At 38.8% G+C, this 27,309-nt stretch overlaps 1 protein-coding gene across 1 annotated transcript in view; it reads right to left on the bottom strand.

The window, feature by feature from the left end:
* LOC107727750 (IQ motif and SEC7 domain-containing protein 1-like) overlaps window positions 1-27,309 on the bottom strand; it is a 179,252-nt gene that overhangs the window by 5,159 nt on the left and 146,784 nt on the right. The window contains exons 4-15 of the mRNA XM_016537709.1: window positions 13,479-13,752; window positions 11,873-12,936; window positions 10,019-10,180; window positions 8,519-8,641; window positions 7,325-7,491; window positions 6,805-6,944; window positions 4,837-4,866; window positions 4,435-4,560; window positions 4,101-4,200; window positions 3,554-3,715; window positions 3,189-3,365; window positions 754-803 (exon numbers count right to left, since the gene is read on the bottom strand). Coding sequence (XP_016393195.1) covers window positions 754-803; window positions 3,189-3,365; window positions 3,554-3,715; window positions 4,101-4,200; window positions 4,435-4,560; window positions 4,837-4,866; window positions 6,805-6,944; window positions 7,325-7,491; window positions 8,519-8,641; window positions 10,019-10,180; window positions 11,873-12,936; window positions 13,479-13,752 — 2,575 coding nt within the window. The remainder of the gene's footprint in view (window positions 1-753; window positions 804-3,188; window positions 3,366-3,553; window positions 3,716-4,100; window positions 4,201-4,434; window positions 4,561-4,836; window positions 4,867-6,804; window positions 6,945-7,324; window positions 7,492-8,518; window positions 8,642-10,018; window positions 10,181-11,872; window positions 12,937-13,478; window positions 13,753-27,309) is intronic.

Genomic DNA, 27,309 nt, shown 5'->3' on the forward strand with positions numbered 1-27,309 from the left:
GAGTTAGTCAGCCTTTAGTAATGTTAAAATGAGCATATGGGCTTATCCTGCATTCCAGGATGGGCTGCCAAACAAACTGGCACACACGATAACCTATACGGACTAAATGGGTGACAATCCAAATCCAGTCTATTAAAGCAACACCTTTGCTAAACTCCCTCATGTTTATTATGCTTATCTGCACACAGATGGGAAACAATTTCAAGGCATTCCGAGGGGTAAAAGGTGCTTAGGGCTGCAAAGGAAGAGGTCAAGTGGTTGGAGGAGGTTGGTGAGGAAATGAAGACTTGCACTTTTTGAAGTGCTTAGGCGCACCATTCTATTGTTCACTTGCAACGGCCAACTGAAACATGCCACCAGGAATCAAATCGTAACCATTTACAAAATAAAAAGACACACACAGCCCACGGTACGTGACTTGGGATGTTTGAATTAGTTGAGTCATGCTGACTAAGTTGGACCGTGGAGATGTTATGATATGTGATGTGAGCCACGGGGGCAGAATTCCCCATCATTCCACATAAGCTCCACAGGAACAGGCAGCCCATGCATGCAGGGTGGCCTACATAGTCCAAAAACAACACCACACACATACAGACAGTGGAAACTACTGAGCAAAGAAGCAACCAAAAAGAAAAGATGGTAGACAGACCAGAGAAACAAATGAAGCAAAGTTGCAGTTTCAAAACGCAACATTGTCACACAGAATAGCGGCCTGTTGTAGGTTCTTGCGTCCTATATCACGGTACTTACTTCCATATTGCTGTCTAGAGATCCTGCACTGCTGCGGCGCCCCCGCTTGCCTGAGCGAGACATGCAATATGATAGATTAGAGCAGCTCGAACAGTCAGATATATAGAGGCGTGTGTAGAGGCATATATATCCTGCCTGCCTACAGGGGCGCTATTGAGACACGAAGCAAGCAGCCGTTGTCCGGAAAGGGAGGGAGGGTAGAGCCAGGTGGGTCAGGAGCTTTTAAAGGGCCAAAGGATGAGGGTATACTGGTCCTAAGATCACTAAGCATAAAGCTACATCTTCAACATCTTCAAGAGTCTTGAGCAAACGGGTTTGATGACTACAAACTGAAATCCCTAGACAAGATCGTAGCAGCAACTGAACAAAAACAAGCAAAACGGTAAAAAAATCTTGATCATTTCTGATGTATGGACAAAGACAAATGTGGCAGCCTAGACTGGCAGTATGAATCCTTTGTCAATCTTTAATAAGCACGGAATGATTGAATGTCAATGTTAGGAGAGCTATCAACTGCTATACGTGTAGTTTCGTCTTAAAGCAATAGTTCACCAAAAAATTGATATTTGCTGAAAATGTACTCACTCTCAGGCCAGATGAGTTTGTTTTTTCATCGGAACAGATTTAGAGAAATTTAGCATTACATCACTTGCCCACTGATAACAACATGGCAAGCAATCCACACGTCCGTCAATTAAGCTTTGTAAGAAAGTACGCAGTACGTATACGAGTTCATAAGAAACGAATGATTCAGGCCAAGATACGTACCCATAAACCAAAATAATGTTTCTGCTAGTGAAAAAGCCCAAAATCATTCCACATCAAAATCCACCGACATATTTTTTTTGAACTGTTTTTACCCATAAATGGTTCTTGACCTGTGCATATTTCTCTCCTGATTCAGGCAAGATGACTTTTTACTGGAAAAAGCCATTTTATGGATGGAGGACTTTGTTTATTTCTTACAAACACACAGCTTTTCACTTCACAAGACGTTAATTAATGGACTGGAGTCTTGTTTGTTAACTCTTATTATGACGGCACCCATTCACTGCAGAGTGAGCAAGTGATGTAATGCTACATTTTTCCAAATCTGTTCTGATGAAGAAACAAACTCATCTACATCTTACATAACCTGAGGGTGAGTCAATTTTAAGCAAATTTTCATTTTTGGGTGAACTGTTTCTTTAATGCATTAATTAAAAGATACTGCACACATTTTCAGTGCTGTTTTCACTGCAGAGGATTGCTGGAATGGGATATTCATAGCTTTGCCAGACATGTCTCTAGTTCACATGTGTCGTGACTCCTGCTGTCAGGCTCAGCGGCCAGCTTGGTCGAGTTCGATTCACACTTACGGAGCGTGACTGTGCTGTTAAACGTTTGTTCTAACAGAGAAAGCATGTGAGGTCACACTATCCATTTTTTTTCTGTGCAGTGACTGCCATGTTTAGGGCTCAAAACGATGTGCTAGATAGGGTGTGAAGATATTACAGCTTGTGAATTGTGTTCAAAGATTCAATTATAGAGTGGGAAAAAACAACTAATGTGGAAGATAATATTTGTCAGGATGCATCTAGCTTCATTAGCCATGGCAAAGGACATTCATAATAGGGCTGGGTGGCAGGTTACTATTATTTAGATATTTTTCAGCATTTTGGAACTATTACAATTATACTATAATACCAACAAAAGATATAGATAGATAGATAAATAGATAGATAGCTTAATATATAGCTTGATATTTGTGTATTTGCTCTGAAATTTTACTTTTTAAAATTTTAATCATAGGCCTTCATTTCAACCAAGAAGCCATGGGAATATAAAAAAGTTTTATGTATAAAAAAAAGTGTTATTTTAGTATCATTTATATACTATTATAATATTTATTACCATTTTGAACAGGCTTTTATATATATATATATATATATATAATCATTTTCAGTCATTTTAGTACTTCAAATTATTTCAGTTAATTGTCAAGGCAACATTTATTTAAATTTAGTACCAAAAAAATTTTTTTATTAGTTCTGGTTTTAGTTTTAATTAATTACACTGGTAAAAATCTAGTGACAATAATCAAAGATGATTTTGCATACTGATTTCACTAGACAAGTACCTCAAAACTAGTCTAATGACAAAGACTTTAGGAAACCTAACAGTCAAATAAAAGCACATTAAACAAATTAAATTCATCTTAAATTGGCAATAAAATCCTTGAATATGTTACATACAGTATCACCCAGCTCTAATTGATAAATAATTGAGGCTACACTAATGGTTGTGGACAAACACCAATTTAGAAGCAAGCATTCAGCGCTCTACTTTGGCAAGAGGCGAAGTATTGTTTGGACAAGACTGCAAAAAATAATCAATGTTTGTGACAGATAAAGCCAGAAATTCATGACATGTCTTATGTGGGTCTGCACACTCACCTGCATCTGAAAGGTCACGTAAGGAGCTGCTGAGGGCACTTCTCTTGAGGCCTTCACCCATGGCGTAACTGTCATCCAGGCTGGTGCGACTCAGATTGGTATTTCCTGTCTCTTTCTTCAGCCCTGAGCTCTGGGAAATGCTGGGACGTACTACACCTTTCTGCTTCTCCAGTTCGGCTGCATAAAACGACGTCAACTTCAATGATCATGTCATTTCACACACATTTCACTGCTTTTAGGCACAATAAACAGGGTTTGCAGTGTGAAAAACCAGCACATTGCTCAAGCCCCTTATGGCTTTCTTTCTTCTGTGGACTATCCTGGTCAATCTTTTTCTAAAATAATGTATTATGAGAGCTGCTTACACTCTATTCTGTACTTCTCCATCTCCTGCACCTCTGCGATGGACTCCCGCAGGTCATCTGTGAACTTCTTGCGGTCTTGCGGGTTGGGGGCGTTGAAGTTAATGAGAACCTTGATTTCTGCGCCTGGAAGAGCTGAAGTGAGACGCACTCCATTGGGGTAATCTGAAAAGCAGCAGCGGGAGAGAAATATTTACAGACCGGCGGATCATGACAGCACTCAGACGTGCCCTTTTCAGAGGGACGCACTGATCGATAGTCTCACATATCGCAAGCGCACATGACAGATATTTTAATCTTTTCGTGAGAAAATGCATCGTAATACACAATACTTTGAGAATTCATTTGTTTTCAATCAACAGCAGAAGTATTTTATGACCTTTAACACCTGTTTCATGTTTTCCTGCAAAGCGAAAAGCCTGGTTTTTACTTGACACACCAGAACAAAAGTGAAAGAGTGCAATCAAACTGTACGAACAAGGTAAAACATAGTCCAGAAAAGGGCAATATGGGGTCAGAAGGGCTTTGACCCTTCACTGAGGGTACTTACACTGGTTTTCAAACAGAAGCACCTGCATCCCAAATAGAGAAAAGGACTGCCTGAAGCTGTACGTCACCGAATTCTTCTTCTTCTGGAAAATCTTAGTGACCTGAATTGAAAGAATGTCACATTAGGACCCTATCTGTTCCTAATTATCCTTGGCTCTATTCTTTGAGCCTTTGGAAAAGCTGAGTAACACTTTCTGATCATGGACACATGATGTACACAATTGCTGACCTAGAATAACAAAAAAAGTTATGATGTAAGACTGTTCGACCTCATTTTTTCCTGTTTTTACGTGTCTCGCGTTGCATCATGGGCTATGATGTGTGTGCTTTCTTACCACTAAAAGGTCATTGAATAGGAAGATCTCCCTCTGGTGGAGACCCAGTTTCTGAGGTTTGTTAGGGTCTGGCACTTCGAACAGCCTGCAGTAACATACCAGCCTGCGATGTGGTAGAGACAGCACCTGTGTGTGGGACACAAATATTGATTTATTGAATATTTGAGACCCAAAAATACCACACTAGCATACGACTTACTATTGCTGCTGTATATGTATACTCTACAGAGTATGTATATTTGCTGTATGCATAAAATAAAAAACAGACCAGAAAGAATGCAGAAAACCCTCAATTAAAATCAATTATTTTGTAATTATTTTACTGTTTTGTAACCATGGTTATCTGACTTGAATTGTTTAATGACAGTAAGAGGATTAAAAACAGTGAAACATTATACTCACACATCCAAGGCCATGGTGCAGAGACCCGATCTGAAAAGTGAAAAAATGAGACTGATGAGTAAGGATCATAGCGAGAGGACTGAAGGGAGGTTTGAAGGTCAGAGAGTGGTCTCTGTCTCTCGTTATCAAGACCCCCCTCCATCTACCTGTCAGATGTGAGCAGTGCTGTATGAATGGGGTGAGAAGGGAGGTTAATGGGAAGCCAAACTGCTGCTGCTTGAAACTGTGACAGGAAGTCTCAGCCCATTTTCTGGAACCTAATTACAGCACCCGGGATGCAGCGTCTGCAGGCAGGGGTCTCGGGCACAGCAGCCTTCTATCTGAGCTCCACAGGAGATCTCCATTATGTCCTCTCCCAAGATGCGTGGAAGATACACCAGGGAGAAGGTTTTCCTGGCAACCAAGCCATGTGTGCTGTTTCCATTAAAGCTTAAATGTTAATTATTTCAGCTCTGAAAACCCACAGTGCTTCCAAATTCAACTGTGTGACAGGCACTCGATGTGGTAATGAAGATGAAAGTTCATTATGGAAACAGCTTCAGTTAGTTTAGCCTTGGGAGAGACCAACAACTCTGCTGGAGAGATGATGCATATTGTACTGATCTTATGTGGATTATACAACTCTCCAGATCTATCTAGTCGAGGTAACAGACTTTAGTCAAGGCAGATGATAATGGTCTGCCTTTTTTTTTTTTTTAAAGAAATTAATGCTTCAATTCCAGAGGGACACATTAAATTCATCAAAAGTGACAGTGAAAACCTGAAGAAAGTGCTGTTCTTTTTAACTTTCTTTTGATCAAAGAAACGTAAAAAAAAGTATCAGTTTCCACAAAATTACTAAGCAACACTGTTTTCAACATTGACAATAAGAAATGCTTAAAATCAGCATATTAGAATGATTTCTAGCGATCATGTTGAAGACTGAAGTTTGAAGTAATAGCTGCTGAAAATTAAGCTTTGCCATCACAGAAATAAATATATTTATAAATACATATAAATACATTTATATATTTTATATTAAAAATATATTTTTTTATATTAAAAATTTTTATAATCTAAAAATATAAAATATTTTCAAATAGAAATCAGTTATTTTAAATTGTAATAATATTTCACAATAATACTCCTTTTACTGTATTGTTGATCAAAATGCACGTTAAATATCGCATGCGATTAATCGTGCAGCCCTACTTAAAATGCTGTCTTTTTTTAATATAACATTTAATGGTGGGGTCCCTTCTCCGTTTCTCCTCAACCACAAAGGAATCATTATGCTGAAAAAAATGGAAGACCCCATTCGACAGAATATAATAAAATATTTTATTTACAAATTGTAAAATCTTTTTAAAATATGTCTATAAATTTCCATTTGCGTCATATTAAATATATAATATATGCCTCTTCCACTGAATAATAATATGGTTGTAACTTGCTATACTGCATGATAAGGTGGTTGAGTTCAGAGCAGGTGAACTGTCAGTAGATTTAATCTGTAGGTAACTCTGAAGGCCTCTGTGGAGAAGCAAATCCCATTTATCATTGCAGAGCATCACGCAGCCCTCGCCACATGACTTACATACACACACAGACACCACAGTCAGACACAGTGAAGGTCTCAAGATAGGTATTAGATCTGTCATAAAGAAGAACATCTTGTAGATAAAGAATCTTCTAAGAGTTTCAATGTCATGTGCCTCTTGAGGATAAAAAGTGTTTGTAAATGGTTCCTTACAGAACAATAAAACCTATAGATCTACACTGCATAGAGGGGCGAAAGCAAACAAACACACAATAGGTGAGAGAAGGAACATGTTTAACCAATGTCCTTGGATCATTTCACACCACTAGACCATGACTGGAATCGATAAAGTGTCATTTCTAGAACCGGGGTCAATGTAAGTTCACAACATGATAGATAGAGATGGACTGTTTTGAATTGTGGAAGACAAAAGAGATGATGACACTCACCGGCTTCTTGCCAACGATGAGTTTCTCCACCTTCTGTACCTGGGAGACGTGGTCTTCGTTAGTTTTAAGCTCTCGTTTCCGGATTCGCTCATAGATGCCCACCAACATCTCTCTTGGGATGTCCTCTCCGTCATCCACCCCTGGTGTGCACATTAAGCAAAAAACAAAAGAAAAAGCCCATGTATAAGTAGGGCACGCAAAAGATTTACGGAAATTCTAGGAGAGAATTCGAAATGTAGGTAAAGCACATCTGAATTACGATGTGACTATATTTACATATCAAAGTTAAAGGTGAATTTCTGTTTGCTTTGCTCCAATTTTTATGCAAGGTTGTGACCAGAATGTCATTGCTATCCCAAAGAGGCCATTAATCAGTCTGGAGCACATGCTCTACGTTTAATTAGAGCAAATTTGAGTATAATTTTTTTTGTATGACAAAAACCTCTGAATGACTTTGAAGCGGAATTTATGGATGGAAAAGATTCAGTTTGCAACGAAAAAACGTGAATTTGAATCTCACCGCGAAGGTTCTTTACAAAGTCCTCCAGTTTCATCTTCCTCTCTGGCTTCACGTTTGGGCTGTACATGTCCGTGTTGAGAAGTATAATGGCAAACGCCAGGATGAAGATGGTATCTGGGTTCCTAAACTGACGCACCACCCCAGGGTTGCAGATGCAGTAGCGCTGACTGAATGGAAAAAAACACATCAACAAATGAACAAATTAATATGAGACTGCACTTCCACAAAATCAATAGCTTCTCTGGTGAGTAATTGGTTTTAGATGCACTAGCATGACAGAGAATGGTAAAAGTGCCACCCTGTTAAAGAGCTATGTTCTTTTAGATAACACTAGAATGGACTTTAAACAGTTCATTTGGAAACAGTGTCTGCCTCAAAGGGTTTAGCTATAACAATATTTTTTAAAAAGGTCTAAGAGTGGCGAGCAGGCAACCGTTGGAGTTATCTTCACATGCGTTGTAAGCTGGTGTGATCGCTCAAATGACAGATGGTCATTGAGCAGCCGATCGAATAATGTTATCTGTGGGCTAAGGGAGTGTTTTATGTTTTTGTGTTGGTAAAATCTAATGAAGGCCAAGAAAGCAAACTATCTTAGAGCATTTCTTGCTTCTTACTGGATATAAACAAGGTTTAACGGAAATTGCTAATTGATCCATTCTCATTGTCTAATCACCAAGCTTCTCTTAAAAGGACAGTTCACACAAAAATTTAAATGATGTAATTATTTATTCACCCTTATGTTAGTCCAAACCCATACAACTGGTGAATTTTAAAGTGAATATCCTGGCCAAACAATTTTACACAATAATATGAAAATGAATGATGTGTTGTCTTGACGTCAATGTTGAAATGAATAATGTGTTGTTAATCTCCAAACCCCCCCCCCAAATAATATATCATAAAAATGGTTCCTATGACTTGAGGGCTATATTTCAAGTCTTCTGAAGCAATATTGTAGTTTGGTAGAGGAACAGACCATGCACTAAAAATCTTGATCACTTTGGTATATTCATAGAAAATAATATTTTGAATATGAATCACTGGATAATAAATCAAAACCAGTCTAAATGACTCATTCATGAATCAGATGGATGTAATCATACCATTTTAAAACAAGTGAGAGTTTCATTTTTGGTGAACTGTACCTTTAAGGGTGCTTTTTAAAAAAAAAGAATCAATTGAAATGTTTTTCACCTGAAGGCTTCAATGAGTCGCTCCACTTTCTGTGCCTCTCCCTGCACCCGGATATGTGCCTGGAATTTTCTCAAGGCTTCATCCAGCTCCATTCCAGAGAAATCCATCTCATCTACCACACAGCTGGAAAAAGATAATGAACAAAGTCAAAGGGCCGCTACATTCTTTCCTGCACTGTAGTATATCCAGGATGGTGTATTCCTTATTAGTTTGGAAGTCTTCTGGGAAAAAATTGCATTCTATTCCATGAATTTTATTAATTTTCAAAGCACACATGAAGATATTTTAAACTGAGAGTGGTCACTGCTTTTAGACAAAGGAAAAAGCTAGAAAAATTTAGTCTTTCCGATAAAAGCAAGTTCTATCAGTCTCTAAATCACAATCATGGGGCATACAAAGCAATCTGAGGGAGATTTTGCTCCAGGGATACTCAGAGTGCATTTGATCTCACATGTCAAGATTTATTGATTTCAAGGAAGTGCCTTAAAAAAAGTGCTGTCAGACTGAGCGGAACACAGACTTCATGGCCTTATCTGCCCCCATTATCTTGACTGTTACTGTCAGACTGAAAAAGGAGGATGAGTTGATTCACATCGCTTCGGAAAAGTGCTCCATGAACCCAGACACCTTAGTCAATATGTACAAAGCAGTGCAAGAGTCCATATATATTATCACTCTCTCACACTTAGATTCCATGGAGGACTGGCTGGAATAATCGTTTGTCATATGCGGACTAATTTCAAGAGGTCACTAACAATTACAGCAAATGCTTGTGGTTACAACAAAAACGAACCAGTTTCAATTGTTCCGAAATAGAATTAATATTTTCCACCTTTGATCCTAAATGCACTCAATTTAAAAAGAGGACATGGATGTGGCTACAAATGTAAAGAACCAGTTTCTAAAACAATGGATTATGAATTTGATCCTACATGCACTCAAAGCCACATGAGCTTGAAAGGCTTAGACATGGTGGTCAGTTTTTCTCAGGAGGGAACACATAAATTCATAAAGGCTCCAGTGATACCGACTTGATGTAATTTACCAAGTTAATTCTGCTGTGGTGAGAATAGTGAAAGATAGCGAAAAGCATAATTACAGAGGAGCATCCTAAAATGAAAGATTATGATGGAATTCCCATTGTTCTTGTTTTTGTTTGGAGAATGTGTTTTTTTTTTTTGTAAATGTATGTAAAATATGGTTTGCTTGGAGCATGGATTGATTAAATTGAAAAACGATAAAAAAAAAAAAAAAGTTTAACAGACTGCAGCATCTACCAGTAAATTATTTAAAATTAAGCTGAATTGTGTCATTTTTCCTATAATAATATACTTCTACCTGTACTGGATTAATGAGCAGAGACAACTAATTGTAAATATCCATGCACAAAACAAAGCATTAAAAATTACTGTATATTTGAAAAAACTTGGCTTTGGAGTATATTTCACTTTGAATGAATACAATACACCCAACTAACCCAGTTAAATTTGCTGAACTTACTCAAGAACATCTCTGTTAAACTGTTTCTGCCTGTTGCCCAGGAACTCGCCAATCATCTGTCGACTCAGCCCTTTTCTCTGTAACAGGAAATGGGCAACTCCCACAGGTGTGTCTGGGACAAATCCTCTCTCAATCAGGTACTGGATGCCTTTTTCAGGTTTCCTAGAGACAATAAAAGAAGATCAAGAGTCTGAACAGTGCCTGCACTGGTCCCAAAGTGTGACTAACCAGCTCTCAGATCAAGTACGTTCATGCGACTGGACCGTTACCATACAAGATTAAAAGGAACTTAATGGCCCAGTGCAAAGACAGGCAAATCCACAATCATCCAAGATTAGAGGTTCCCACTCTAAACAAGGCTTTAAATGAACAAAAACATTCTAAGGCACACACAAAACATGCACAGCCCCAGCAGCAAGCAAGCACCTTAATCCATTCAATAAGAAATTAAATCTGATTTGAAATACCTCATGATTGCAAAATAAATGATCAAACATAATCCCTACGTTGTTGTAAGGAGATTTAAAAAAAGACAAACCTTGTAGTACACAGCGTTAGATGGTAAACTCTGGTTATGAGGGCAGTGTGTTTTCCTTGATCAACAGCCCAACTAAACTAATAGTGTTCTCATCATGGTTCTAATTGCTTGATCGCTAATCAAATTTAGAGAGCTGAGTGGCAATCAAATAGCACCACATGCATGCACACAGACACGTACTGAATAAATGAATGAGCCAAAATTATAATGAATGTCTGGAAAAGGAAAACACACGTCTATTGCGCTTTGTGTGCTTGGTCTAGATGATAATTGAAAAAACATTAGCTCCCGGCATTGTTCGCGTACTAAGATCTTTCACAGTTAATTACTCAATGCAACTGAAACATGACACTCCAAAACAGAGATTGTGAGCAGTGTGGGAATGAGGAGCAAAGTAGCATCATATTTGCCTGGACTGAGGTATGTTCATGTAGCTCAAATAGTTGATCATGACACTAGCAATGCCAAGGCTGTAGGTTTGATTGCTTAAATTGTATTAATGATTGTATTATCATTAATTGTATAATGGCTGATTGTATTAATGTAAAAAGCATAATGGAATTGCATGCTGGCAACAATTTACAGCATAATCCTGCTAACATGGGCATATAAATAAAAAAACCATACTGAAACGACCTAAAGGCACAATATGTAAGATTTTTTTATTAAAATATCCAAAAAATCACTAGAACAGTGTTATATACTGCTTTCGAGCTGTGTGTCGCGCTCGTTCAGCGGCCTAATTTCGCTTCGACGGCTTTCTGCCGCACCCTGCTTCATTCTACTGCGTTAATAAATCATTAGCTCATCCATGAAAATGGTTTATGCTCGAGTCCCGTCGGATTGCATCGGCTGTGGGGATGAAGACGACAACTCCCATGATTCACGGCATCATCAAACTACGCCTTTGTCTATTTTTTTTCATTTTGAATACGCACCCTCCAGCGGCGAAAATTACATATTGTGCCTTTAAACTGTGGTCACGTTTACCTTATGGCACTTATGGAATTCATTGGATTCAAGTCTGCATTTATAACATGCAAATTTGCCATGTTTAGTAAAATGAAGTTTCTTGATTTGGAAGTGACCTGTAATTGAACTATGCTTCATGCTGCTTCGCTACACTATTGACAATGGACCCACTTTGTCGTTGAAATTTTCGCTAATGCAGCTTTACAGTAACAGTGTGCCAGCTTTTCTAGAAGCAGAAGATTGAAAACCCGGAATGGATTTGTATTGGATGCTTCACTCCACTCACATTCTCTTTTCCCAACTAGCTTTCAACAACCAAAAGCATGCATTCACACTTCACCTACTTGTTAAAAAGGTTCAGGCCAATACGATAGTGCCTCTTGCGGATGATATCATTGCTGAACGCGGGTGAGTCCCAACTGTTGCGTGTCTCTTTATGATACGTCTGCTTGCTGAGAGTCTGCTCTCGAAGACTATCCCTGGATGAGGACTCCGAACTGCAGTTGATGGTATCATTGGAATTGGAAGTGCTATTGATGCTGTCGTTATCGCCATCGGAGAAGTCGGACTCGGATTTGCTCTGCCGGTTGGCAGTGCCATTGATTGCCAGGTGGCTCTCCAGTTGCCTTGGCCGATGCCTAGGAGCGTCGTCATCTCTTGCCGGTCCCCTTGGTGGTAGCGCATGAGAGGGGATGTGTTTTGGGCTGCCCTGCTGACTGGCGATGCCCCGTTCGTAAGCATTCTGCCTCTTGAGTGAGCTTCGGTCAGAACGGTCACTCAGCTCAACCGAGCTATCGCTGGGAGGTTCGATGGTAAGCAAAGGAAGGTGGTCTATCCTCAGTCTCTGCTCTTGACACTCTAGAGACGGGGTGCTTCGGCAGCTAGTGTCCGTGTCACCCTTTTCGTCCTTATGAGCTAGAGACCAGTAGTCCTGCGAGTTCAAAGAACGTAGACGGAGGTCTGATTCTGTGCTAGAAGGTCTGTCAACTGATTGTGATAAAGGAAGTGGAGGGGAGAGCTCTTCCTCATCTATATAAAGTGTCACGTCACTGTAGGAAGCTGTCATCTCATCTCGCTTACGGTGGTCACTACTGTGAGAAGGCTTGACCTGGTAGGTAACCTCTTGCTCCAGGTCTGGATGACCTCTGGTTGGCTCTGGCTGTCCCTCGTCTCCATGTAGGCTGCGACAGTTCAGAGCATCATCTATCGACTCTGCCAATGACTTCACTTGTCGAGAGAAAACGTCCTCCAGCTCTGTAATGGCATCCGTGAAATCGCTCTGGACTGCAGGCGACTTCATGTTGGTGGGGACCATCTCTCCACGCTCCGATTGCACCAAGGCTCCTAGTTTAGAACCATTGTCTGTAAGAGACACCTGCTTCCCCTCAAAATATGAACTGTGGACTTTTTCAGATTATGCACCACTTTTAGTCAGAGTATCAAAACCCAAACATGCAAAACATGTCCCTTCTTCCTTAGTCTGACATAATTTTATTGTTGACAGGGATTTTGTTCTCCCTCCCATGACATAATATGACTTGATCAAACCACAAGCCAAAATTGGTAAGCCACTTAAATAAAAGAAACAAATAAAAGCCACACATGGAACTAACTATTAAAGCTTGGGTATTTTGCCAGGTAGGATTAATAAAACCATTTCATCCCTTATAAAGGCATCATGGACTGAAGAACGCCTTTAGCTTGGTACCTAAGAAGACATGCAGTAACCACAAGCAACTTTAAGGAATTAATGTTCACCTAACTACAATAAACTAGATTTATTTACAAAGTCCTTTGAGGGGAAGTACATCAAGTGTAAGATGAAGCCACTGAACCTCAATCACACTCCCTCTGCACCAAAAAGGCGCATCGCAATATGAATACAAATAGCTAGTGAAGAATTTATGGTTTCTTGGTAGCATTCCAGTTAAAGATCATGAAGAACTCTACCTGTTTGTCTTGGAGGTCGGTTGAGAGCTCATAGCTCTCAGACAGTGATCGTGAGCGTTTGATGGCCTCCTCTTCTGCCTGTTTGCGAAGGATCGATTGGGAGTGCTGGAGTTTGGGTCGCCGTGGGCGCTGCCGTATGTCGTGAGCGTACAGTGGTGGGCCGTCGAAGAGCTCGCCACTGATGATGGCACTGCGGCTCACCGGCCCTCGTAAATAACCACCACTGTTCTCTAGAGAGGGGCCCGCCTCACCACCCGGAGCCTCACCTTCCACACTGTACAGGGAAAAAGAAAGAAATTGTAAGTTGATTGAGTGGGTTAGAATAGACAAAAAAACAGTTTCTTTCATACTGACGAATGACTGAGGCATACCAATAGGGATTCGGTTTTGATTGAATGAGTCAGTTGTTCAAGAATCAGACTACACTGGTTGCGTGATATATTTTTGATTCACTAAAAAGATTTGACGTATAAGAGTCATTTGTTTTTGAATTGAACTGTTCTGGTTATGTCATTATTTCACATTCAATATAAACAGCAAACTCAGATTCACAACTCTATTAAATATGACAAAAGATAAAATTCAGACCAAATTCTACAGACCAACACTCTTTACAGTACATACAACACACACCACCTTGTTTTTCTAGACACAAAGTTCCTTGTAAATCCCGATATCCACTCCCACAAGTTTACACGTGAGATTATGAGTTGAACTTTGACACTGGTGTGGAGGTATAAAAGCAAACGACTACATATATAGCAACGCACAGTGGTACAGTGCATCTCACAGGCAAAACAATACACAGGCAAAAATATAGCCTAAATGGAATGATCAATCTGTTGATGTGCTTTTTTATAACATACAGCTTCCATAGTATGTGTTTCAGCTCCTATCTCCTCCAGTACTGAATACCAAGATAAAACACCCTAGTAGTCTAGTGTCAGCTGTCACATACATCATGCTTACACTCCAAATGACACACTCTGGACAATAGCTCTGAGAATCAACAGCATAACTCCAACCTGTCAACACCTTAGCAGAGGTATACCTGCTGCGGCAAATGACTTTTGTTGCTTGAGGCGATGAGCAAAAAGAGAACTGTGACACATTCGTAAACAGACAAACAATCACACACACTTCAGCCACCTCTAATGTGATTGCATGGAAAGGTCAAAGTACATAATGAGGGTTATTTGATTACAATGCATATCAGTTACATCAGTGAAAGAGAGATGACAGCTATACAGTGCCGTGAAAAGGTTTTTGCCCCCTTCCTGTTTTTTTAATTAATTTATTTTTTGCATATTTGTCACACTTAAAAGATTCAGAACATCAAACAAATTTTAATATTACACAGAGATAATGCAATTAAATACAAAATCCAGTTTTTAAATGATGATTTCATTTATTAAGGGGAAAAAAAGCTGTCCAAACCTACCTGGCCCTACGTGAAAAATTACCATGGGAGAGTTCCAAGGCAAAAGCCATTGCTGACCAAAAAGAACACAAAGGCTTGTGTCACATTTGCCAAAAAAGATCTTGATTATCGCCAAGACTTTTGGGCAAATATTCTGTAGACTGATGTGACAAAAGTTGAACTTTTTGGAAGGTGTGTGTCCCGTTATATCTGGCATAAAACCAACACAGCATTTCATAAAAAGAACATCATACCAACAGTCAAACATGGTGGTGGTAGTGTGATGGTCTGGGGCTGCTTTGCAGCTTCAGGACCTGGATGACTTGCCATAATTGATGGAACCATGAATTCTGCTCTCTATCAGAAAATCCTGAAGGAGAATATCCGGCCGTCAGTTTGTGACCTCAAGCGCACTTGGTTTATGCAGCAGGACAATGAAAAAAAAAAAAACAGGAAGGGGTCAAAAACTTTTCACACCACTGTAGGTGACTTTGATGTTAGAAACTTAGTCTTATCATCGTCAATCTCAAGACCAGTGACAAAACTCATATGGATGGGTCTGGTTCAAGATACCTGTACATGTTTGTTTTGCACCTTTACCGCTTCTCAGCCACATACTGACACTTCCTTACAACAACTAAGTGCCAGCAGATTAACTTTCTAGATTAAGTGCTCTTCTTTTAATTAAATGAATTAGTGTGCAGTAGAGTGCTCAGTATTACAGAGATGAGAACACTGACGCAGTCAGATTGATTGAATTTGTTCATCTTGTGTAGGGGAAGGCGGCAGAGGAGAGGATGTATGGAAGTTGGAGCACTGTTTGCAGGTGTTTCCAATCTTGGATAAGACAATACGAGAGCCTGGTGTAGATTCAACAAGCAATATCCTCAAGGGGGCAGGCTCTATTGAGCCGAGAGAACCTTATACACCGTTTCAGTTAGTGCTGTGATCATCAAATGAAATACAGAGGATGTGCCTGAGAGATGTCGGGTCGAACGTATAGAGACTGTTCTCACACTTCCTGTCAGGTCTGTATTCACCTGCTGCTTCTGTAAAAATGCTCTGAAATACAGATTCAAAAGGGAGGTCAACACGACGACCAGACATAAACATGTTTCCTCAGAGTCACAGGTCATGGCTGTAGAATCGATTCTTGTGTGAGACAACAAGAAGTCTCCAGCGTACACTCCAAACGGCACAGAGCATGCCATGTTTTTTATTTTTATTTTTTTTATTTACTGGTTTTGGTTCCTTAACAGTTGAATTAACAACTTTTTTAGCTTCCAATACTTGTAAAGAATAATTATTTGTATTAAAGACTAAGTAAATATTTCAGTGTTATTATTAGCTAAAAATAAAGATATTAAAATTGTTTTCATTCATTCAAATACTGGTGATATAAAACGAAATGCAAACACTAGAAAATTTTAAATGTTGCCTTGACAACTAACAAAAATAAAAAATGTCGACATACTAATATTACTAAAACATTTAAATTATATATATATATATATATATATATATATATATATAAACAATAAACATTACAAATAAAAGTACATGATAAATGACTACAAATTTTTTTTTTTCAAATTAATCTAAAAAACTGAAATTAAAACAAAAAATTTAAATATAAAAATAAAAGTTAAATATACAAAACATCAATAAATACTACAATAATAATAGGCTACTAAAATAATTTCAATCAAAGATAAATTTATAACTATTCTTATGACCTTTTAGAGATGGTATAAATGCAATCCAATAATTGGCCTTAGGTCCACTTATCAACACTAAATGAACAATTGTGTAAAATACTATTGAAAAAAATCATAATGTGCATAAGCAAAGAAAGTGGAACAACAGTCATGAAACACTACTTATCATATATCAAATATCATAGTTTGAAGCTGTATATGTGTGTGGTCCACTAAAAATATCTGACTCCGAGTCATTTGTTTGTGAACTGGAACACAATGGTTGTGCTGTATGTTTCTGATTCATTAAAACATACTGAATCAAAGAATCATTCATTTAGGAATAAGACTACACCGATCACATTGTTTATTTCATGCTGTAGCTTCAGTTGCACAAGGTTCCCAACCATAGTACTGTCTGTTTTATCATGCAGAGCACATTGAGGTGTCTCTGAGTGCCAATGCTACTTCCAGACATGACCCAGAGTCATGAACACACATAAAGCCCACCTGCTGCTCTGAAGGACAGAGCTAATGAGAGGGCAAGATGGGTAAAGTAGGAGGTTATATATAGATTTAAAGGTTAATGCAATGGCCTTGTTTCACGCATTCCTACATGCACACATAAACATTCCCAATCTTCCCACAGTGTTTGGTAATAAAGGAAGATGAACATGTCTTGTTACATGTGATTGTACATTACATGAAAACACAACGCAAGGTAATTCAGATGATGAATTTGGCAGCTAATTTCCCCACATCTCTGCACTGAGGCCACCCGGCTCGAATGACTTTCTGTGTCTGACGCCTGATGTCTCCTGAAAGAGCTCTCAGCGGGTCCTTTGAAGGGTGGCAGCAAATACAATTTTCATTTTGTTTGGTTGCCTTCTCATCTCTCGGAGGAGTGCCAGGGTATTTTCAAAGCCTGACTCCCCCTAAACTGTGATAGATGATGGTGTCTGAAAAAGTCGCAATTATTGTGAACACAAGCGATATAAAATCCTATGAGGATGCCGGATGACAGGTCTGTGAATAGATTCAATGAAAAATATAAGAAAATAAATACTTGGAAGTGTTTAGAGATCATCACAGTGATGGTGTGGGGGAAAAATGAACACCTTTCTGAAATGGAGGACATCTATTCATCTCAGAGCAACACAATGGGCTAAATGTTCAAGGCGGGATAAAGCTGAATGAGTGGCAATCCAGCTCTCATTTTAATTTTCTGCCTCGTGTTATTTTATAAGACCGTGAACGCTATAGCAAATTGAATTTAACAAGGAAGAAAGCCTGCTTTAATTGAGCCGAGGACTGCGCTCTTAAATCTATAAGCTAATGCTCAAAACACTAATTAGAAATGGGTTCATTGTTAAAATGGACACAGATTAGCTTCCAACTCTGTCAAATTTTAACTTTCTTTATTGCTTCATTCTAAAAATGTCCTGTAATAAAACAGACCACTAGGGGCACCAATATGCATTTTGAAAATTCAGCTTACTTTAAAGGGATAGCTCACCCAAAGTTAAAAATTCAGTTTGAGGGTGATGTCTTAACTTTCATTTTTGGCTTAACTCTCACTTTAACAAAATGTCTTTATTTTATTACACCCAAATGTGGTTTACAGTAGGGTTGTGTCGGTGAGGAAATTTTCCCACCGGTTAATCGGCGTGTGACAACACCGGTAATACCGGTATCACCGCGGGGGAGGGGCATTCCCTCTTTTCATCGCTTTCCTTCGCTTTTAAATAGCTTGTAAAAGCGGTGTGCCCATTTTACTTTCACTTTAAAATAGCGGCAATTCGGAGTAAAGCAATTGTTCGTTTTTAGTTCGTTTGAATTTTCCCTCTTTTCCTCGCTTTCCTTCGCTTTTAAATAGCTTAAAAGCGCCGTGCTCATTTTACTTTCACTTTTGAATTAACGGCAGTTTGGCGTCAATTGCTTGAATGCAACAACAAAATACAACGTCAAACTCACTTTAGCGTATATATAAAACATATAACTTTTATTAACAAATCAAATACAAATACACCATGCTATAGGGCAAGCCACCTAATATAAAATAACAAATAACTTACATAAAGTTTAATAGGTATACAAACTGGAAATAAGTAAACATGTATAATAACCAAATAAATACGAAACGTAGAACGTTTATTAGCAAAACGAGTAAGAAAGCTTGGAGATAAATGACACAGTTTAAATAAAGTAAAAATCAGCAAACAATGTGGAACCAATTAAATAAAAAACGAATGTTTAAAAAAACTTCCAAAATAGATAAACGGCAAAAGTCAACAGGCTTTTCAAAATCCAAACAGCATATAAATGGCGATTTTATCCAACCAAGTGAAGTGTGGAAACAACTGAGGCTCAAATCCATAACTCAAGACAGCTGGCCAAGTTCTATATTTTCCAGAGGGTCTCATTAGACAGCAAGATGAGGTGTCCCTATAAGACCAGTTTGGGCTTCAGTTACGTCCAGCTTAGAGAGATGTGGGAAGTTCTGACAAGGGTAAGAGAACACAAGTGCTAACAAGATGGTGAAGTGTTAAGATCTGACAGAAGATGAAACGCACCGTCTCTTGCTCTTCCCTTTGGAGTTCACCTAAATGAGACCCCCGAAAGAAGGCCTCTATCTTATAGTGATAAATTACTTGTTTGAAACTCAAAGCCAAGAAACTATTGACTTACAACATGCTGATATAAAGAGGAACTAATCACTGGGAATTTCAATTATCTACAATTCCCATCAGTTAACGTACAACTGATTGAACTGCATTTTATTTACATTTCATTCCTCTGAAGAGTCCACGATTACGCTTTTTTCCCCCCTTCCTTTTTAGGCAGCAATTTCTGCTGAGCTTATTTAACCTCATACTTCATCTAATTGACTGTGAAGCTGAGGTGCAGATGCTGAGTCTAACAAGGTAAAATAACAAGCTCATTTACATTTCACTAACTAAACCACATTTCATTTGAACTCTCGGGTGCTGATTTTGGAGTCTTTTTCATGTCCTAAACCTAAACCTAAACCTAAACCGAGCTCTGAAGGTTTTACTGCCATCCTGACAACTGACTTTAGTTTTTCTTTATGCAGTATGTTTAAGATTAGACAGTTAAAACAATAAATGCTTCTATAGACAAAAAATATTTTGTTTATTATTTTGCCATGCTTGCAGAAAAAGGTGATGCTGTGCTGTTAACAGAGGTTACACTAAATCACACTACACCAGAAAATGTCCTCAAACAGCTTCGAACAAGAAACTGATGTAATAAAGATATATTTTGTACATATAATAATATAGGCTTTATATTATATATTATGATAATAGTCTCTTATGCTTACCAAGGCCGCATTTATTTAAACAACAAGACAGTAAAAACAGTAATACTGTGAAATATTATTACAAAATGAAATTATGGTTTTCTGTTTTAATATATTTTAAACTGTAATGTAAATGATTCCTGTGATGCAAAGCCAAACTTTCAGCATCCATTACTCCAGTCTTCAGTGTCACATGATCCTTCAGAAAACATTCTAATCTGCACAAGACACATTTCTTATTGTAATAATTGTCGAAAACAGTTGTGCTGCTTAATAGTTTTGTGTAAATATTGTGAATCTTTTGGTAAATGGAAAGTTCAAACGAACAGTGAAATACTTACAGAAATCTTTTGTAACATTCTAAATGTTAAAAATGTATTTCATTTAAAGGAAAAATCTTACTGACCCCAAACAACCTTAGGTTCTCAGGCTTTGAGGGGGCAGAAGAAGCTGTCAAAATTACAGATGGTGTGTTTCCACTGAATTACGCACATATATACTTTTCACTGTCATTGATCGGTATTTGTGCAGCTATATTTGCATATAATGTTCAAGTGCAGATCTTTAAGACCCTCACATGCCATGTTTAGTGCTTTAAATCCAGGTTTGAGAGCATTAGAGGACCAGACAAGCTGCATTCACAAGCGTGGCACGTTGCATGAATGCAGCCCTGTTGATGACTGGCAAATGCTCTGGCATTTCGCATAAAGCACTCATTGTTCAAATAAAGCTTGTTTTACTAACATCACCAAGCTTATTCTGGTATTGCATGAATTTCAATGGGGCTGATCTACTAATATACATATACCTCTCTATTTGTTTTGATTTATAAGATCAAATCGTTTTGTTGGCAGTGCCACTATGACACCTTCCCATGACCAAGTTAAGAAAATATACAGCCGAAAAACTAACACTCACACAAATACTTCATTCATTAGCAATAAAAGCATGCAGAATGGTTGATGTAGAGACCTCACTAAAACAGCTATTCTTGTTATAACTTTGACTAATACAATCCGCATTTACAATCAGTGATGGATAGAGGTCATCAATGACAAAAAGAAAAACAGAAAAGCAAAAATCTGGGATAGCATTAAAGCAAATTTTCACAGAAATGACATGGATATAAACGCGTCTATCCGGCACAAGATTAACTGAAACATCACTCAACCGCACAACTAGAAGCATAAGTGCACTCAGAGCAACAATGGAGGGGTTTGCGCAATAGAGGAAGATCCCCCATAATTCAAAGCAGGTAAATGAAACAAAGAGCCACAGAGCTGGAAGTCTCATAAAACATCTGTGATCTACTCAAAAACACACCCAGATACAACTATACACCCCATCCCAATGTGTACGAACACAGTAGAAACACACTTAAAACTTATTTCTACTTCTAAACATATTCTTGAACACACACACACACACACACACACACACACTGAAATCTTACCAGCTCCCCAGTTCCAGCAGAGACTGGCTTCTGTCTGAAGCGCAGTGCAAACACCACATGTCGATCTCTGATCCCTACAAACATCAACATCCCTTTGGCCTGTGGCTGCCCATCTCCTCGCCAGGCAAAGCCATCTCATAGGAAAAAGAGGCACGCTCTCAGTCCGACTAAAGACCACTAAATCCTCACCCTCTCCGTTGCGCGCGCTCTTTCCTTCTCTCTTTTTTTCCCTCTGACTTTGTGGAAGGGGTGCTCTGAGGGGTGTGCAGAGAAGGGAGGGAATTCCACAGTCCGGAAAACTAATTACGTGATGGCGGGAATATAAACGACCAGCCCGACCCAAAGAGGAGGGAACGGGCCGGCCCGCCGAGTCTGGAGCAACAGAGCTAAAAGAACGAAGGCTGGAAAGCCATGAAGGGATTGGGAAGCCCCTCTGGAATGACAAAAGGATGGAAAAGGAGTCTATAAATAGCACGATCGCAGGATGGACTAAAACTGGATGGATTGGATGGAGGAAGTCCTGCTCTCTCTCAGGTTTCAACGGCTGCAGTAATATGAGCTCGTAACGTGTCGCACACACACTCCAGACTGGACTGGAGAAGTGTAGCCAAAAAGCGCTCTTAACTCGCTCCGTCACATTAATGATGGAACCTGAAGAAAGTCACAACCCAACTTTGTATTTGGTGAGTGCTAATGATGTGGATTAAAGCAGCTGTGTGGATTTCTAATGCCTTAGAGGCATAGTTCACCCCAAAAAATAAAACTGTCATCATTTACTCACCCTCATGTCATTCCAAACCCTTTCTTTTCTTTGTGGAACACAAAATACAACTGTTTTTGTCCATACAATGAAAGCCAAAGGGGTCTAAAACAACACTGAACCCCACTGACTTTCATTGTCAGGTTTTCAAATAAAAAAAACAAAACACTGAGATGCTTTTAAAAATATCTGCTTTTGCATTCCACACAAGAAACAAACTCACACAAGTTTGGAACGACATGAGAATGAGTACATTCTCCCTTCAAATATAAAAAACCTCATTGAGGAACACCTAAAAACGGTCTAAAGTGCATCAAAATGTCAAAAACGTTGTCCAGTTGACGTCTTTTTCACAGACAAGGCTCTGTTGTCTTGTAAAAGAGGTCTAAAAACACACACAGCTGTATTTATAACTAACGGTTTGAATAACATCTCTATAATCCCTCTTTTGCCTCCTCCCGTCTACTTACATAAGGAGGGCGGCCTGGCTTACGCATTTCCTTTCTGACATCATTACCTAAACAATGGGTGTCGCTCAGGCAAAGCCCAGATGCTATCGCCCGCCCGAGTGTGCAGTTTAGAGTGTCTGTGGGGTCAGAGAAAATAACCTCTCAATGTAGACTAGCGTGGTTTTAGGAGTCTCATCAAAAAGAGAAAAGAAAAAAAACAACATGAATAGCTTCCAGGTGGTGACATCTTGGAGTTTGGTGTCTAACGGTCGAGAAGTGATGTTCTCTAATTAGAGTAAAGGCTCAAAGCTGTTCTCTAGTGAGGGCCTCTCTTATTTCCTGTTCCTTGCTCTCTTCCTGAACGAAGAATCCCTAAAGGAAGACTAAAACAGGTTGAAACTGGACCAAAGGCGTCCAGACAGCCTTATTAACATCTGTTCTTCAACGGTAGCCTCAAGATGTACATGTGCTCTTCGTCAAAGATTTTCAGCTCTAAAGTGTAAAGCAGCAATGAGGGAAGAATCACAGCAGGAAGCTGAAAACTGATCATGTCCTTACGGATCACACAAGCCAGTTTGGTAATGTCTCGGCACACAAGGAATAAATAAAAGCATCTATGAGGACAGGACATCTAATGAGTCAGAGGAGTCATGTGTTCAAGAGTGCATGACTCACTCCCGAATGGGATGGACACATGCAGGAATAACGAAACATCACTAAACTGATGAATTGCTATTTTGTAAGTACAAATGAATGCAGTTGAAGTCAGTGATGCAAAAGCCTATTACACTTTTCTGTAGCTTGTACGAAGCGGGAGGTCACTGTGACTTAGTGCTTTTAGAGCCACCTGACAGAGTTAATTACTGAGGTCCTCAAATCTTTTAATGCTAAAAGGCTTGGGGAGCAATAAAATCTTTCCTGTCAGAGTAAGGCTTCAAGGAAAACAGCGTGACTAATTTATTCATTTGGTTCTAGGTCCACTTATCTGTCACTCTATTAGCCGGAACTGAGGCTAAAACACCACAATGGCCATGGAAAACATTTATTTCCACTATATATTTGAAGGATATTCAGCTATTTGCCGAATACAGAGTAACTTACATTTCAGACGCAGAGAGTGTCTTTGTTTGTTTTTACTCCACCAATGAAAATAGTTTCAAACAAAGCCACAGTGCAACAGTAGTGAATAAATCAGTAGAATGAATAATTCACTGACTCACTCATATGAACAGCCATTTGAGTCATTTCTGAATGGTAATGGGAATGATTCAATGACTCACTTTTAAAGACAGTCAGCTGATGCCACCTACTGATGAATACAGTTTTTATTACTATTATTATTATTTTTTTATTATATATTTCTATTAAAGTTTCAATGAACGGCTCCTTTTTATTCTTGCTTTTTCTCATCCAGCTGTCGTTTATTCTTTCATTGCTATTCTCAGCCTGCAGTCTGGGCTGACAGACTGCTGAGCTTCCTGTGAACTCGAAAGACTGGATCCCAATGTGTCATTCCAGGTCTGACTTCATTCTCATCTTCAATCCATGGAACAAATTAATTTCCATCAGATGAATATGGAAAAGGCATACAGCATATTTGAAAAGAGCTGGACTGATTTTTTTTCTGTTAGCTCAATCACTGATTCCTTAGAAACAAAACCTAGTGAATCTACAGTACAAGTGTGAATTAAATTACAGGCTGAGGTCACGGAACAGCATAATCTCTGACTTCAGTTGCGTCTGTCTGGAAAAAAACTCATTGTTGAAATCTGTCTACAGTGACACAAATCCCCAGTGTTATTCTGCAGTGGATTTTGGTGTGAAATTACATGTTATCTCCACTATGGATAATGAACTCATTTCTTTCCTTCTCAATAGTTACTTTGTGATCCATTCTTAAAGGGATAGTTCTGTTTTTATTACTTATGCCATTGTCATTCTCAGTAAAACACAAAAAGAAAAACTTGGAAGAATGCATTCTAGTTTACATATAATAAACATGATAATATAATATAATATAATATAATATAATATAATATAATTCATATAATATAATATAATATAATATAATATAATATATTTCTCTTTTACAAGTGAATATGGACAGCCCAGATCTCTATTAAATGTCCAAGAGCAACCAAGACATTCTTCAAAATTTCTCCTTTTCTGTTCCAAAGAAGAAAGTCAACATAAGGGTGAGTAAATGATGCCTTATTTTTATTCTTATATATATATATTTTTTGGTTGAACAATCCCTCACAGTGTTTTGATGTGAAATCAGGAATCTACAGACTAGTGTCTTTAGGTAACAACCACTCTGTAATCTACAGAGCTTCAAAACAATAACAACAATCACGAAATAGTACGGAAAGATTTCAATGACCATTCCAAGGCTCTTAACGTGGGTTTGCAATGCACATTACCATCATTTCATGTACACATAATTACATGGCATCGGCCATCCACCCGGCAGCCGCCCCAGCACTGAGACGCAGACATGTTTGCCTTTAGTTTCAGCTGTAATTTAGAGAACATTAAGCCTCTTTGGGTTAAGTGCTCCTTGCACCCTTCTTAAACCTGATCAAACAGAAAAACAAGTCATCTTCCTGTCTTAAGGGCAGTGGTGGACTAGTAAACTCCAGTTAATTGCATAGCTAGTTGTTTATCAGCAAATACTGTTCATTCTTCCACAGCTAATGTTCTATCCAGACTGACCCAGTATTAATCTACAACTTAAATGGAGCAGTTCCAACTCAATCCTGATTGACAGAAAACCATTTCCTGTTTAGTTGATAAAGTCTGTAAACGAATTTGATTAACACTGTCCATATAAGGATATGTAAACACGCATGTTCGAATGGGGGAAGTTTACCTCCATCTATATTTGCCATCCCTTCCCCTCCATACGCCATAGTGAAGCTTAAACACGCTTTTGGCTTCTCTCACAGGCCTAATCTCTAATCTGAGGGATCCTGTCTACGTGTGGTCCTCCATCACCGTTTCCCCGCGCGGGTCTTTGTGATGGATTAAGTATTGCACAGTTGCACTCCCTCCATCCGATGTAAAACAACCACTTCTGCTTCCTGCATCCTGACTGAAAGAGCAAATAGCTTCCCCGCAGCGGAAATGCGGTTCGTTTTGGAGGGTCAGTCGGGGTCAGGTGTTTTTTAAAGGCATTGCCCTTTCACATCTTCACCATGCTTGAGAGCTGCTTCATGGGATGGAATTGTGCGGTTCCATTTACCTCTCCATGCCATCCAGCAGTGACAATACAACAAATGTGGCAAATGACGTTAAGCCTGTAACACCCCACAGGCTCGGTTTTGTGTCTTCTAAGCTCAGAGCCAGTGCCTCAGTCATCGACTAATGACAAACATGCTTTTCACATTGCCTGACAGGAACATTCAGATTAGTCACATTAGATTAAATAATGTTAATGACTGTGTCGCTTAAAGTCTAGGTAACGTCTTTAATAATAAGGAAACCTGCAGTGGGTTTGCCTTTTGCCAAATGGTGTTGCAATCCACAAAACGATCAAACAAATTAGAAAAAAATGACAATAAACCATCAATTATTGATTATTACTACTTTGAAAGAGTCAACCAAGTGCTTTCATTGGTATTAAAACATGTTGGGATTTTTATCAAATTTGTTGAGCCAGTGCCTTTGTTTTTCTAGTTCTTTTGGTGTGCTGTAAGGCACTTTGAAATAACTGAAAAAATAATAGATTGCAACAATGCCCGCCAACTTTTTCAGCGGCCTTGGTCCTCAAAGTATTTTTCCTTACAGGAATTTAAAAAAAGTCTTTGTTAAAGAGCCATGAACCAAACCAACCAGCTACAAGGTGCCCATCTAGAGTCCCATGAAGCATCACAAATGACAATCACTTAAAAAAATTATGGCCATACATTTTCATGTTAAAACATTTTAACCAAATAAAAGTCTCTTATGAGACCATTTCTTCAATGAATCAGTCAAAAAGACTCCCAAGTTACTGGTTTAAATCTGTTACAAATTTAAATAATGACAGTAATGACAAATCAAATTTTTTTTGCAACATACAAAAACAGCACTGCTTAGTTTGGGCCAATTAGGAGGTTTGGAGGACGAGGCTTTGAATTTAGATTGTTTAAGAAGCCTTCCAAATGAAGTCTTTCCTATATAGGTTAAGATCTTAAGATTTTGTTGGATGCAGTACAGTAGTTTTCCAACATCTCTAAGGTACGTGTTGGAAACCACACGAAAACTCTTTCCAAATTAAGGAAATGCTTGATAAAGTAGAACAAGCAATTTCACAGCTGTAGCTAAAAGCCATTTATGGATAACTGTATATTTTGTTACTTGTTTAAAAAGCAACAAGAAATGAGAGCCTTTTATCTTTCTAATCGCTGTACTTGCAACGTATCTAGAGGCATGTGTGAATAACGACACGAGCGATTCTGTTGTTCAAGCACAAACAGACAAACAAACAGGCCGGGCAGTTTCAGCATGTTCAGACATGATCAGGCCCCAGACATTCCCTCTTGTCCAAAATGACCGCTGAGGTTGAGTCTAAATAAACAAAGAGTTTGGAGGATGTGTCTGTTATCCTCCCTGTCTACTCTCTCCAGTGCGGCAGGGACAGCGTAGCGCCATCTAGAGCCAGAGATCTGCCTAGCAGCTGTCAAAGTCTCAAACTCGGCTCTCTAGATTGCCCCAAGGATGACAGGTATGTAAGAGTGGGCTGTCTG

This window comes from Sinocyclocheilus rhinocerous, unplaced genomic scaffold (assembly GCF_001515625.1).
Source record: "Sinocyclocheilus rhinocerous isolate Xijiao unplaced genomic scaffold, SAMN03320098_v1.1 scaffold576, whole genome shotgun sequence".
NCBI lineage: Eukaryota > Metazoa > Chordata > Actinopteri > Cypriniformes > Cyprinidae > Sinocyclocheilus > Sinocyclocheilus rhinocerous.